Source organism: Lathamus discolor, chromosome 4 (genome assembly GCF_037157495.1).
Source record: "Lathamus discolor isolate bLatDis1 chromosome 4, bLatDis1.hap1, whole genome shotgun sequence".
Taxonomy (NCBI): Eukaryota; Metazoa; Chordata; class Aves; order Psittaciformes; family Psittacidae; genus Lathamus; species Lathamus discolor.
In genome coordinates this window covers 14,898,011-14,913,287 of record NC_088887.1, presented here as the reverse complement: position 1 = coordinate 14,913,287, position 15,277 = coordinate 14,898,011, and the positions used below count along the sequence as shown (strand labels likewise).

The 15,277-nt window shown below is 37.1% G+C and overlaps 1 protein-coding gene across 1 annotated transcript in view; it reads left to right on the top strand.

Annotated features, from left to right (window-relative positions):
- GBE1 (1,4-alpha-glucan branching enzyme 1) overlaps window positions 1-15,277 on the top strand; it is a 156,780-nt gene that overhangs the window by 121,366 nt on the left and 20,137 nt on the right. Inside the window, exons 13-14 of the mRNA XM_065676378.1 lie at window positions 7,323-7,507; window positions 8,593-8,723. Of these exons, the coding sequence (XP_065532450.1) occupies window positions 7,323-7,507; window positions 8,593-8,723 (316 nt within the window). The remainder of the gene's footprint in view (window positions 1-7,322; window positions 7,508-8,592; window positions 8,724-15,277) is intronic.

Here is a 15,277-nt window from a genome sequence, read left to right as displayed (position 1 = left end):
TTTACAGCAGTATTTTCCTCTTGAATTCAATTGAAATTTTCAGAAATTACTTTTCCAGTTTAAAATGAAGATGTATGAGAGAGAAGAATGTACCATAACTGGGAGAAATGTCTTTTAACAGGATTTCTGTTCCTCCCTTATTTGCTTAATATGATCTGTTAGGAATGGAGTACAATAAATATGGTTTGAGGAGAGTATTTTAGAAATACTTACCACTGAACTTTAGAAGAGCTGTGATCAGCTAAATATGTTATAGAAAAAGCTAGTTAAATATTGCAGGTTGCAGTATGTGTAAAAAAAAAAAAAAAAAAAGAGATATTTTGATAGAGAGGAAAAACTTCATGACACTTATTCTCAGGTGAAGATTAGCCCTATCTGGGCTTGACAGCCTGTGTACCAAGCAATAGCATGATGTGATTTGAAATGGCTGGTTTATTAAAATAGGAAAATCAGAGTACTGGACCTTTTAACAGTAAAATAAAATTAGTACAGTATCTTGCAAAAGCACAGATTCAGCAAGCATTGGTTGCTTCTATAATAAAGAGAAATTGTGAAGCCTCTTGAATTTAAACAAAGTCTCTATCACAATATTTGCTTTCCTGGGTTATTTATTTGTCTTAACCTGTGCCTGTTTGCCTTAATGACTGAAGGGAAAATAAAGCTGATCTGTTTGCTTTAAAAAAGGTATTTATTGTAAGTGAAGTATATTCCAAAGGTACCTATTTTGGAGGAGAAAAGGTCAGTAAGCAGTAAATTACTTTTTATAAAAGTATAAGAAGTAATAAAATATTAGTGATGAGTACAGCTTCTAAAGTTAACATTTTCCTGCTGAGCAGTGTTGTACAACTTTCCATTGCCAAAAGCTGTGTCATGAATAATGTGTTTATATACACATAGTTTTCATGGGTTTGTAAATATTTTTTATGCTGTACTTAATTCTTTCCGCTGTAAGAAACTATGTGTTCGTTTCTTGGGGAGTAAGAATAGAAACCAATTTTCAGAGTTCCTGAAATGTTTTGAGTTTGATTTGAAACACTTATAGACAGGGAAGTAAAGGGAGGAGGGTCATTTGCAGAATCTCCAGGATTATCACAAGCAAGTCTCTCAAACTTTTTGAATCCATAAGCGGTTTCACCGTGACCGGTATTGGGGTTTCTTTTAGTATAGAAGTCTCAAAAGAAGAGATGGAGTGTGAGTTGTCCCAGTTAAGGTTTTGCCAGAGCTGATATTCCCCAACACACTGATCTTATTTTATGAGATGGTTATGTAGAAACTGTCACAACTACCATTAGTTATCAAAAGGCAAAAAGCTGTGGTTCAGAAATCTAAAGAGAACATTGTGTAAAATTCATTTTGGGTTATCTTGAATAAGGGGGTTTATGTGATCTATTTATTTCATTTCTTCAGATCTTCAACAATTAATCATAGATTTTGGAAGAAATTAGAGATAGTATCGAAGTCTGATCCTTAAGATGTTGGAGGGGCCCACCATCATCATTTTCTTTTGGATTTCTCAGGGCAGAGGGGGAGGCTTAAAGCCTCAGCAGGAGAATGTCTGCTGTTTAAAAGCTTGGATATTCAAATAATAGGTAGGACATTTGAAAGGGATAGCTACCTAGGCCTACTTTGTGAAAATGCAGTACAGGCTTCCATGTTAGTTTTATGAGCTTAATCGGTAAGAGGAGTGGGCACTGTCATGTCCTCAAAAAAAATGGAGCCTTTGGAATATATTAAGAGGAAGCATTGTTTATGATTCTTGTATTCTTAGATCCTTTTCTAGGCACTTGTTTTTAGCCACTGTTGGAAAAGGGCAACTAAATTGACATAAAATTCTGATTCAACAGATTTTACTGGTATATTAAGAAACAGGCCTGGACTATCATATCTGCATAGTGTTAAAGCTATACTTCCAAACAGTTTGCTGTGAGAAGCTGAGATTAAGAAGTACTGAAGAAGAAAAGAGGGGCTGTAAAAGCAGAAAATATTGTTATCATAGAAGCCTTTATTTAGTGCTATTTAAATTAAATCAATATTATTCTGGTGGAAGAAAAAGAAACTACATTTCCAGATAAACTGTAAGATTTCTTCTTGGAGCAGCAAGTCAGACATGCCAGGGAATTTGTTGAAATTCCATACTGTAGTTTCCCTGGATCTTCTAGTCAGCCACTGTGGATAGAGTACTGTATCCCTGGTGCGATCTAGGATCATTTTAAGGACTCAGTACTTTCCTATGTCTGGGGTAGATTAGAGGCGTGCTTGTGGTTTTTCATGGTTGTTATCACACCGGAGGAGAGGCATTCTTTGATCCTTTAATACAGGCAAGGTTAAGCATCCCCTCTCTTCTCCAACAGAAGATATGGAAGATCAGAGTTTCAAAGCAAATATGTTACTTAATCTGATTTTTGTCTTATCATAGACTGGAAAAAACAATATCTAGTATTTTAAAATAATGGGAGAAAATACTTCTGTCGCAGAACTGGCTTTGCCAAGACCTCTCATTTTACTATTACCTCATGCATGAAATTTCCTCTAGCCTGTGTTTTTTGCAAGAAATACAGTGGAATTGTTTGCCTGAATTTGGTTTTGGGTTGTCCTTTTTTTTTTTTTTTTTTGTTGTCTTTTCTGGACCAATATGTCATTGCATACCGGTGCTATAGAAACTAGAAAAACATGAAGGTCTTCAAGTCATGTAACCCAAGTGTTCCAGGAGGAGTTCACTTGGAATTTCACTTTACTGTATTGTTGTATTGATGACAAGATTAAATAAATGCTTGTAATGAAGCTCATCCTCTCATAATTTGAAGGCAGTATTGTCTCTTGTTTTTAGTAGTATGAATGTTACGAAGAATGTTAGGTACAAACATGAGTAAATACAAATTATCAATATTGCTCAATATCCAAAACTTTTGCAACTAGGGAAAATGAGGATTAATTCTTTGAAATATTTATTTTTTTTGAAATAATGAGAAATATGTGCTAACTAGATCTGACTTAACATTGATTCTGTTTATAATCTGCAGATTATTGCATTGTCATCATTGCTCACAAAAGCAGTAAAGTTAAATCAGTTACAACTCCTGGATGAGTTGGTTATCTGGCTGGTGTAAATTGATGTAATGTTACTTATTTTGATAGAAATACGTTAAGGCAGAACTGTTGAAACGTTGTCCCAATGTGTCCAGTCCCCAGCTAATCAGTGTTAAACAGGGTCTTTTCATAGTATTTTAGATCATTTAAAAACTTGTTCAGCCTTATACACCTAATTAAACCTCTTACCTTTGATGTATAAAATAAAGTACTTGCTTTAACTGCTTTTAAAGTATTTAATGTCATACTTAATTCAAAATACAAACAAAATGAAATAACAGACATCTCTTGACACTGCCTGCTGCATCTTTTAAATGTGCTTTCAGTTCTGCTTAGCCTAATTTCTTGAGAGAGAATTGCTAATAGAGATGTCTAAAGAAGAGAGATCAAGAAAACTTTAATGACCTGTGAGGCGCAGCTTCAAAGCAGTCATCAGCAGCTTAACTACTTTGCAGTATAAATGCATTTCTAGCCTAATAAACAAGTATGATGTAAATCTTCATTATAGCAGTAGGAAGTTAATTTATTTGTTGGAATTGTGATCTTGAAATCTTGTACATAGTAAAGTTAAGTTGTCCAATATGTGCTGTATGTAGGAAATAACAAACTTGAATGAATTCCTAGATAAAATTAGTATGCATTGCACTTCCATGAGTTGTCTTTGTTTTGTTTCTCTAATCAAAATTTCAGTTAATTTCAGCTTTGTTCTCCTCCACATTAGTTCCATTGTCTTGATTTGCATCATTTGTAGCAGCTGGCTTCTTGTCAATCTGTAGTTTGGACCTTTACATCAAACAGCAAATTAATTGCAGGAAAAGAAATCCCAATAGTACTGCTCTGTTTAGAGGCTTTCACAATTATCAAGAAACGAATGTTGCTGATTCTTGTCAGAAGTGCGAAGCTGAACATGGGGAAGGAGGCAGCAGATGCTTCACGGGTACTGTCAGTTATCTCTTGGAATAAGTGTTGGTCAGTTACTGGTACCTTCCTTTTCCTAGGCCTGCCCCCCAATTGTTGTGAAGTTAAATTAGGAAACAATAGCAATTAAGGAAAAAAAAAAATCAGGTGTATTTTTGTTAAAAGATGCATAGCCTTATGTGTCTCAAGTGCAAAGCACACTCTGCAGTTTGTCAGAAGGTCTGCTTGCATCCTAAGTGCTAGTTCCTTTTCCCTCTGCCACATCTTAAAAACGTAACCAAACATGCCTCCTTGGATGTGATCTGTCAGTATTTATGGACTCATCTTTTCCTTTTTCAAAAGAGAAATGAAGGCACCCTTTTAAAATCAAGCAGCGCATACAAAAAGCTCATGAGTGTGTTGTGCAGAAGACGCCTATATAAAGTTGTTTGAAGTGCAAGCAGTTGGTGTTTAGACTCTCAACATTTTTTAGACATCAGCAAATAATTTAGTTTTCGATGTAGCTGCTGCACTATGTTAAATTCCTTTTTTTCTTAATGAACAGCAGCAATGGCTAGAACAATAAATTACATTGCTTCTGTGTTTTGCTGCACTTGTGTTGTTCCTTAAAGAAAAGACAGACAACCAACCAACAAAATGCAGCATTCAAACAACTGGTGCGGAAACAGGCAAAGCAAGCAGAGACAGGGCAGTTGGTATATGGTATGAACACAAAGGAGATATTATAGAATCATAGAATAGTTAGGGTTGGAAAGGACCTTAAGATCATCTAGTTCCACCCCCCTGCCATGAGCAGGGACACCTCCCACTAAACCACGTCACCCAAGGCTCTGTCCAACCTGGCCTTGAACACCGCCAAGGATGGAGCATTCACAACTTCCCTGGGCAACCTATTCCGGTGCCTCACCACCCTTACAGTAAAGAACTTCTTCCTTATATCCAATCTACACTTCCCCTGCTTAAGTTTTAACGGTGAAATACTCTATTGAAAGGATGAGCTATTTTAGTCTAATTTGTTCTCTATCTTGTATTGCTTATTTTCCCTAGTTTTCTGTTTTTTTCCTAACTAATAAGTACAATTTCCTTGGCTGTCTTTTTGAGATACATATCTCTGACTTTCTGATGTTTTTTGCTATGTTTAACTGAACTATCTCATGTAGTCTGTCTTTTCAGTAGTGTGCAGATCACAAAAGAAAGTAATACTTTTCCCAGCTCTTAAGAGGCTATTGAATTTGGTTAGATACAGTGTCTGTCTGTAGCAGTATCTTCTCTCATTTTCCCTTCCGTATGGTTAGTGCAGTTTAAGAGCTGAAGTCCAGCATCATTCCAAGGTCATTTTCAGAGTCCTGCTGTGACTCTGATTCTTTTATATTTGTTTCTGGTTTTGAGCTGAATATGAAATTTAGTGATTCATCTTTGGAAAGGGAAATTTAATTTACAACTTTTCAGTGTGTTTACAAAATGGATATGCTGTGAAGGATTCTCCTGAAAATGGACGCTGCAATGAAGGGTTCTCCTTAATATATATTCAGCCTTTCTGTTTTGTTCTCTCTTTATTTCTTTATTCCTGTGAAACATGGAAATACACAAAAGTCACTTCAAATTCATAGCTGTCGCTGCTGCCTATACCCTCCAGGCCTTTCAGGCAGAAAGTCAGCAGGAGGTGGCTGCACATGCAGGGTATCCATCCAGGAAACAACGCTTCCCTTCTCTCAGCATCCTTGTCCCTTCATCTGCCTGTTTATTGACAAAAATTGAGTAAATGGTCAGAAATGTAGAAATGGTCAGAATTGTTATGTTTTTAAATTAGAAACCCTCTTCAATTTTATCACATTACCTCCCATACATACTTCAGGTACAGCACTTGTCTCTGTTTTATGGTGCATATGTGTTCTGTAAAATCTCTATGAAATGTCTGTGATGAATCAGCTATTGCAGGGTTTGAAACGTTTTTATTTTTCAAGGTACTTAACCCTTTTTAATCATGTGTACAATGAATAGCCCAAAATGACTGAGAGTATGTTAAGTGGCATGTTACAGCGTGAGTTATAACCATTAAGCCCACTTGGATTTGTCTCAAACTGTAATAATGACAGTATATAAAACAAGGAAAGTGTGGATGTATGGAAGTAATATAAAATACTGAGTCCCCAAGGAGGGGTTTCTTTGAATCTGCAGCTTTCACAGCTGAGATTTTCTTCTGTAAGAGAAACTAAGCTTTTTCTTGATTAAATTACATCTTTTTCCCTACTTGTTTTTAGTGGAGTGCGATCCAAGTCTGAATAAACCTATTCCTTGTCTTAATGTCTATTCAGAAGTTGTGTGGGCTAGTATGAGACTGGTAAACTTGTGAAGCATTACAGTTATATAAAAAACACATTGCAATGCAGTGGCATCTACAGGCAAGCAAAGGAGCGTGAACCGCTGGGCACACAGAGGAACCCTGTGCTCAAACATGCTTCATCCCAGCCTGAAATGTGTCCCTGATGCTTATGTCATTGAGTATTATGTTTGGGAAAGGAGCTCCCCTTGCAAGGTTGCTGAATTGACAAATACTGTTAGATCTCCGGGTTGTCACACCCTTTAAGTCACTTGTTTTCAGTATCAGATACTGAATGCATCATCATTAACCATCCTGCTTTACTCTCTGTGATCTAGCCTGCTACTTGAACTAAGATGCCTTTTTGAATTTTTCTCAGAAATGAGGAACTGAAATTCAAGTAATCCTTTTGAATAGTTATTTTTATGCCACTGAAAATCAAAGACAACAGTACTTATAGCCAGGATAAAAAGTGGTTGAATTTCCGCCAACTGGTCTTTTGATTGTTTGAAGTTTAATTGATAAAATGAGAAATTTCTCTGGTTATGTGAATGGTAATGCTGATTCTGTTAAATGCTCAAAACCACTGGATATCTACTGTTAAAGTGATGTTTTTAGGTTTTGTAGTGACTCTAAAGCTTGTATCCTGGGTGACTCAAATTCTCTTGCTGTCATTAATGGGTGGGAATGAGATTTTTTTTTTTTTTTAGGCACGGCATGATAGCATAGAGGTTATAATTCATTTACCACTTTTATACTTTGCCTGGAGTCCACGGATATTTTACTGTGGTAGTTTTATTGGCCAAACAAACCTGTTAGCAAGCCTGAAAGTTCAGAGATATATTTTAATAATAAAATGACCAATTTATATATGCAGAATTATTCTTTGGAATTTAAAACTTGCAGAAAGAAAATATATTTTCATATATTTTACTTTTGCAGTTTTAGTGTACTTTTAGCATGTGAATTTGTGGATCCTGAATATTTTTAACTACAGGTAATGAATTTGGACATCCAGAATGGCTTGACTTCCCCAGAATAGGGAACAATGAGAGCTACCACTATGCCAGAAGACAGTTTAATCTTACCGAGGATCATCTTCTTCGCTATAGATTCCTAAATGCATTTGATAGAGATATGAATAAATTGGAGGAAAGATTTGGATGGCTTGCATCTCCCCCGGTAAGCTATAAATACTAAATGGTAAGTTTTTAGTCACCATCTAGCTACATGTTCAGAATAACAATACCAAATTTGCATGCAGAAATTTTAAACAGCACTTTATTATGCACTATGTAATGCCCAACCATATATTTCAAGTTGTCAAAACATGTCACTGAAATATCTTCCACAGATAATAGAAATCTGAAGCAAGTCTCCTTTTAGCTTCATAGAAAGCTCTTTTCCTATTATTTTTGCGGTTTTTATTTAGTAACTGGAGATCGGATAAAACAGACTATAAATTTGTCTGTAATCCAATCCAGAGATTGCTTTGGGAAAGCATAAATTGTTCTGACTATTTACTTCATATAAATAAATACTCTGTTACTGAGAAAACACTTTCAGTACAGTGTAAGTTATACTCTCTTGGTCTTCAATTAGTCACTTTCGTGTTTCCCTTTTTTACCCAAATGCTGCACTGTACTTTTTATAAAAGCAGCTCCATTATTACAATTTCTCAGTTTAATTATTTCATACTAGTCATAATCTACTTGCAAGAACTTTTTAAATTGATATCTAGTTATTTATTAATGGCTTTTGCTAATAGAACAAAGGTGGTATGTGTAGCAGTTTAATGTGGCTTATCAAAGGCCACATTATCTCACACAGATTTAAAAAACAAACAAAGCCCCCATACCCAGTGTTTCATTTTCTACATTACTAACAGTAGATGTAATGCAAACCCCCATAACAAGTATATCGGAAGATTCGATATGATAAAAGGGATCCAGTTTTTGCTAAAGTGTGATAAAAAGACCACCATACAAATATTGAGCAAGAATTTTTCATGTGCTCTATAATGAACATGCTTCTTCCTCTTTAATTTTACATTACCTTATAAAAAGTAAGCTATAGTTTAGTAATCAAAAATATTACGTGACATTACATAGGTAAACAATTTCAGTTTGCATGTTAATGCCTTTATGTTGCTTGAATCTTTGTTTTACTTGAAATAAAGTATAGAAATAGTGGTGGTGGTTTTTTCGTTATTAATTCAGTTAGAAATTAAATATTTTATAAATTTGATTTTTATTTTTATTTCCTAGGCCTATGTGAGTGAAAAACATGAAGCCAACAAGGTCATAGCATTTGAGAGAGCTGGTCTCCTTTTTGTTTTCAACTTCCATCCCTATCAAAGTTATGTGGACTACAGAGTGGGTATTGCAGATCCAGGAAAATATCCTTTTCTTTATTGTTTTGCTTGTACAGAAAAGCTCTAGAAGTTGAAGACTAATTTTATTTCTATTTTCTAATATGAATGCAGACTGTAGTTAAAAGTTGAGAAACCACTTATGTCGTCAGTGCAATCTTGCTTTAATTCTTAGTGTACAGCAAAAGAAAATGCAGAGATTTGCCCTGTTCAGAAGAGGTAATTTTATAGAAACCAAAAGTAAAAATCACAATTTAAGGACTGCAAGTTCAGGTTCCCTTCTGATGCCTTGTTTTTCTGGAATTATGTTGAGGCATGAAAAAGTAAGTATCTCTTACCTCTTAAATAAAGTACAGAAAGTGACCACAGTAGGATAAGGCTGTGCATGCAGTCACACAGGAAGATGCATTAGCTTAAACCTTCATCAGGAAGGCTGTACAATTTCTGTTTTATAGTTGTGTGGACTGAGAATGTGTTCTTACCGCAGGTGAGGAGTAAATGTTTGCCGTGAATGATGGGCTGGGTTTGCATTTTTGTCCAAGTTCTTAGCATTGAGGGAGATGCAAAACATTAATGCTAACTTGCCAGAGGAATTTAATTTGCCCCAATTCAGTCTGTTTCCAGTCCTTTGACAAACTTGTGGCAGTTTAAAGCAGTGCAGTGCCAGTTTTGACCTACTCTTTTTATTTATGAGTAGTTTCAAGGATGTATTAATATCTCAATTGCTTCAGTTCAGTGTATTGCTGTATCTCCTGAGCACTGCCGAATCAACCTACAGGGTCTCAGGAATAGATTCTGGTTTGGAAACAGCAGATCAAACCCACCTTCTTCAGTGCTGCCTTCTGCTGTGTGCTGCTACTGGAACTCATGGCAAAAGTAGAATGGGCAGTAAATTGGAGTAGGAAAACCTTAATCTGGTGGTGTGAGATATACCAACACTTCGCTGTCGTAGCCTTTGAATATTCATTTGTCTAAATGGATGCTACTGCACTTCAGCTGTCTTTGAAATTGTTTGCATTCTGCAGATGGAAAAGATGGAAGTTCAGTGTTAAGGACTACAGCATGTAACATAACTAGTGTGACTTTTTTGCTCCGATGCTTATACGAACACACTTACATACAGTCCACTTTCTGTTGTTCAGTTTCTGCCTTTCTTTTTTCAAGTTGTTCAGAAATGTTTAAGGAAGGAATATTTTTTGTAAAAAAACCCTCACAATTTCACTCTTAAGAACTTTTGTCTCATTTTCTCTTTTCGATAGCACAGCTTTATCAGGCTTATATTTAACTACAGTTAATATGAGGCGGTTTTCCTAGCTTCATTTTCTGGTTTGTGCTAAACTAATTGAATACCTAGGCATTGTTTTTCTGGGTAAGTGCTCCACACATATTGTTACAAAAATTCTATTCCTTGATACTTACAGCTAGAGATGAGAATAATCTGTACTCAGGATCCGAAACTCTTTGGGCTTTCTTTATGCTCATGGAAATATTTTAATGAAATATTTAATATAAGCAGCTGAAATGTCAGTGCTCTAATTTTTTCAGTCATTTCAGAAACATGGCCTGTATCTGTTTTACTCCACCAGAATGTCCTTTCTCCTCGTACGTTAGGCATTTATCATTTGTGTAGAATCCTGAGCGCATTGCTCCTGTTTCAGCTGAAGCTGCTCTGTAGTAGCTCTTCTGAGGCAAACTGCAAAATCTGCTTTTCACTAGTTTTACTTGGTAAATCAAGGCTTAGTTGGGTTTCAGTAAGTTGATCTGTTGCTAATTCACTGGACATTGAAGCAGCTTTTGTGGTTCTTTGTTCTCAGTGTGTGACATGTTCCACTGCTTTTGGTGGGAGTGGAGGGCTCTAGATGCTGCTGATCTTCTCTGTGACATGTAGCACACCTTAGAATCATAGAATAGTTAGGGTTGGAAAGGACCTCAAGATCATCTAGTTCCAACCCCCCTGCCATGGGCAGGGACACCTCATACGAAACCATCCCACCCAAAGCTTCATCCAACCTCTGCTGAGAGCCTTGTTCATGTTGTTAAGGAAGCATCTGTCCCCTTTTATGATATTGTGCTGTTTGCAACTCTTGAGAGGAGTCATTTTCTTAATTTAGTGTTCTTACTTGGGAATCACAAATGTAGAATCTTCCCATAAATCACCTTTTCAGCAACCTTCCCATGTTCATTTATTATGTGGCTGTTCCATGCATGAAGCAGGGGAAATTCTGGAAAACCGTCTGGGAGCGAAGTGTTCCCAACTGTCTCACAGCCTCATTTAACCTTGGATATTTAAGCTTGAAGGTAGAAACCTTTTCTTCCTTCCAGTGTTTCAGATTATGAAGATGTAAATCATTCTGAATAATACAGATACTGAGGCAGACATATTGTAAGTTCTGGTTCATAGAATTGGGCATGTTTGAACAGACTTTAACTGCCCCAAATTTATAGAAAGCAGATTCGAAGTATCTTAATCAGACTTCACTGAAAATTTAGGAAGTTGCTGTGGTCTCTGATTGTTGAAATGAAAATTATAATACTTCTTAAGATGTTGCACATAAAGAGAAGAAAATACAGGAGTGAAAAGGAAAAGGCAAGTTTAATTTGGCTCAAAACTCTTTGATATGGTTCTTAAGCATCTTTATTTGCATTTCTCTTTAGCCTTTGAAAAAAGTCTCATTTATATTAATTAAGATCTCTCTTTATCTGGGAAGCTTATTTATTACCTATATGGAAAAGGTCACTATGTGCTCATCCATGCAATGACCTATGATGAACATGAAAAATTGGGAAGTGCATCAAATAAGACAGTGTACACTGATGCCTAAACCATGAATATCTCATTTCTGTTTAGTACCTGTTGTTAGCAAAGTCCTTGGACAGTAAGCTGGCCATAAACACCTTGAACATACCTAAACTTTTCTGTCTAGGAGAAAGCTAAGCAGTACTGTGTCTACCAATTGTTTTCTTAGTATCTTTTAATTCATAACAAAGACAGAAGCTCTGCATTATCCCATTCCTCTGTGTAAAAGTTTCCTTCTAACTCAAGGAAAGTCCTAGAGCTGTGGAACTACCAAGTGTAGTAGAGAACTGCTGAAATCTTAGTAATACTAATATGTGATGTGCTTATATGTTCATCATCATAATCAACTATTTTCAGGAAAATTCATCATAACTAAACTAGATATACCTAATGCTTGGCATTAGAGTGGAGAAGATGCAGATAGTCACTGAAACACTTCTCTGAAACTGAGCTCAAAAGCAGAGTCATTGCAGCAGTTCCTTAAGCATCCTCAATTTAGCCGAGTAATGGTAATGAATTGTATGTCTGGATTTAAGTGACAGCACATTTGAATTATTGCAGCATGTGGTGAAAGAGACCAACTAAAATTGCTTTTCTCACAGGTCCATGTATATATTTGTGATTCTCTTCGTAGCAGCACACCCTAAAAAATTCTGTATGCTATTCATATCTTCTGTGGTTGCAAGATTAAAAGGCAAAAGTTAGTATGTGGGTGACAGTGCTGTTCAGATTTAATCTGCCTATCTTCTGTAGTGTTGGTAAGCTGTTAGCAGTAAACAGGGGCTAACTTAAATGAAAAACAACAAGGTGCTTGGTGACAGCCAGCATGGCTTCACTAAGGGGAAATCCTGCCTGACTAACTTGGTAGCCTTGTATGATGGGACTACAGAACTGATGGACAGGGGTAGAGCAGTTGATGTCATCTACCTGGAATTGTGCAAAGTTTTCAACACTGTCCCACACAACATCCTTGTCTCTAAATTGGAAAGACATCAATTTGATGGATGTACCACTCGGTGGATAAAGAACTGGCTGGATGGCCGCACACAAAGAGTTGTGATCAATGGCTCAACATCCGGCTGGAGCCCAGTAATGACTGGTGTCCCTCAGGGATCGGTGTTGGGACCGGTCTTGTTTAACGTCTTCATAGCTGACATGGACAGTGGGATTGAGTGCGCCCTCAGCAAGTTTGCCGATGACACCAAGCTGTGTGGTCCGGTTGATACGCTGGAGGGAAGGGATGCCATCCAGAGGGACCTCGACACGCTTGTGAGGTGGGCTTATGCCAACCTTATGAAGTTCAACCACGACAAGTGCAAGGTCCTACACCTGGGTTGGAGCAATCCCAGGCACAGCTACAGATTGGGCAAAGAGGAGATTCAGAGCGGCCCTGCAGAGAAGGACTTGGGGGTGCTGGTCGATGAGAAAATGAACATGAGCCATCTTCAGTGTGCACTTGCAGCTCAGAAAGCCAACCGTATCCTGGGCTGCATCAAAAGGAGCGTGACCAGCAGGTCGAAGGAGGTGATCCTGCCCCTCTACTCTGCTCTTGAGACCTCACTTGGAGTATTGTGTGCAGTTCTGGTGTCCTCAACATAAAAAGGACATGGAACTGTTGGAACAAGTCCAGAGAAGGGCCATGAGGATGATCAGGGGACTGGAGCACCTCCCATATGAAGACAGGCTGAGAAAGTTGTGTCTTCAGCCTGGAGAAGAGAAGGCTGCGTGGAGACCTCATAGCAGCCTTCCAGTATGTGAATAGGGCTATAGGGATAATGGGGATAGATTGTTCATTAGGGACTGTAGTGACAGGACCAGTGGTAATGGGTTAAAACTTAAACCGGGGAAGTTTAGATTGGATATAGGGAGGAAATTCTTTCCTGTTAGGGTGGTGAGGCACTGGAATGGGTTGCCCAGGGAGGTTGTGAGTGCTCCATCCCTGGCAGTGTTCAAGGCCAGGTTGGATGAAGCCTTGGGTGAGATGGTTTAGTGTGAGGTGTCCCTGCCCATGGCAGGGGGGTTGGAACTACATGATCTTGAGGTCCTTTCCAACCCTAACTATTCTATGATTCTATTCTATGATTCTATGATTTCTGTGATCTTTCTAAGACTGGTAGAAATGAGAGTGCAAAAGAAAAGGCTGGCATGATTTTCAGAGCATGAAAGGAGATGAGGCTTGTTTTGGTACTTCAGTTCTGGAAGGATTTGGTTTTATTTTTAGAACTGAAAGTTGAGGGTTTGAAGTATGTTATCAACCAAACAAATCCATAGGAAGTCCACTTTATACTTCACCTAACCAGCAAAGGTGTGGATTTTCTCCATTCAGTTCTTTTAAATGTGTAAAGTGTTTCTTAGCTGAGATTTCTAAGCTGCTAATCAAGAATAGCTGATTTGAACAGTACTTTGCATCAGGCAAGCAAACAAAAAAATCTCTAAGTTTTCATACTGCAGCTCAGTCTTCTGGAGTAGTCAGACATTGAAACAATGAAGAACTAGTTATAATATCATTTTTAAATGAAGCTTATCCTAAAATTAAGAACCACTGTTGCCCTCCTTCTTGCTTTCAGCATCCTTTCTTACTCCCTGCGAACAGTTTTTGTGTGTTTGTTGTTTTTTTTTAAAACCATTGGACTGTTTTACTGTTGGCTAGTTTTTGTTCTAATTATTGTCCTGAATTAGAGCCATGAATTTTATGTATAGTTTCATAATGGAACCTTTTAACTTGAGATTCTAAAAAAAGTGTCCTATAACTGGGAAATATGGTCGCATGTGACATTAACCTTCAGAACAACTTCTCCACTTTAAAAGGAATTTTTACCATCTCTTTTGAACTTAAACATGATGCAGAAGTACTTAAAAACAAAAGCTTATTTTTTCTCTGGAGATTTTTAAGAAATTTGGTGCATTTTTCATTACATACTCAGAGGCAGTTACTGTATAAGTCTGAAGAGCAAATTGCTATAGTGATTAAATTCTTTTGTATTAAAAAGTTTATCTGGATGATATTGGGAACTGTCGAAAATGTGATGATCATTTCACTACCTCGCTTTGTTTGTTTAGTGGATTGAGTTAGTCAAATTAATGCATGTAAAACTTGTCATTAAATTTGCCTTTATTAAGTGGATGGCTTTGGTATATCAGTATATATCAGATATATATATCATAAAGGTCATATATAACTTCATGGATATGTTACCAGGTATGCTAGGCTACAGAGCTTCTTGTCTCTCTAGCCTATGTTTTTGTAGGCAGTCCTCTGTTATGATCTCATTGAAAATGTTCTTCTTCTTTCAGTTGTTCTTTATTTCTAGGCTTTTGGTGTAGCAGATCTAATTGCACTTTAATAAGAGAAGTGGTAGTCACTAAACATTACAGTCCTTCTGATCCCACTTGGTTTGGAAGGTCTTTTTCTGAACAGCCAGCCAGTCAGTAGTTATATGAAGAATCACAGCCAGGTCAGAGTGAGTTTTTCTCTCCCTTTCAGTTCTTACAAAAGTATGTATAACAAAGAGTCTTCCTTCTTGACTTACTTTCCTTGGCATTTGGTTACTCCATTCTACATCTTGTTCTCCTAAGATCATGTACCCTAGTGTGAAGTATTCAATGACTGAGACCTTAATTTTTTATGTGAGCATGGAAGTCCGTAACTGTTGTTGAGCAGCATGAATCTCTGCTAGCTTATCTCTGTTTCTGTCTTGACATTTCACGTTGTCATACACGGCTAAAGTGCAAGCAGGAAAAAAATGTCATGGGGGGGGTGGAATGGTTACTTTGTAACAAATAC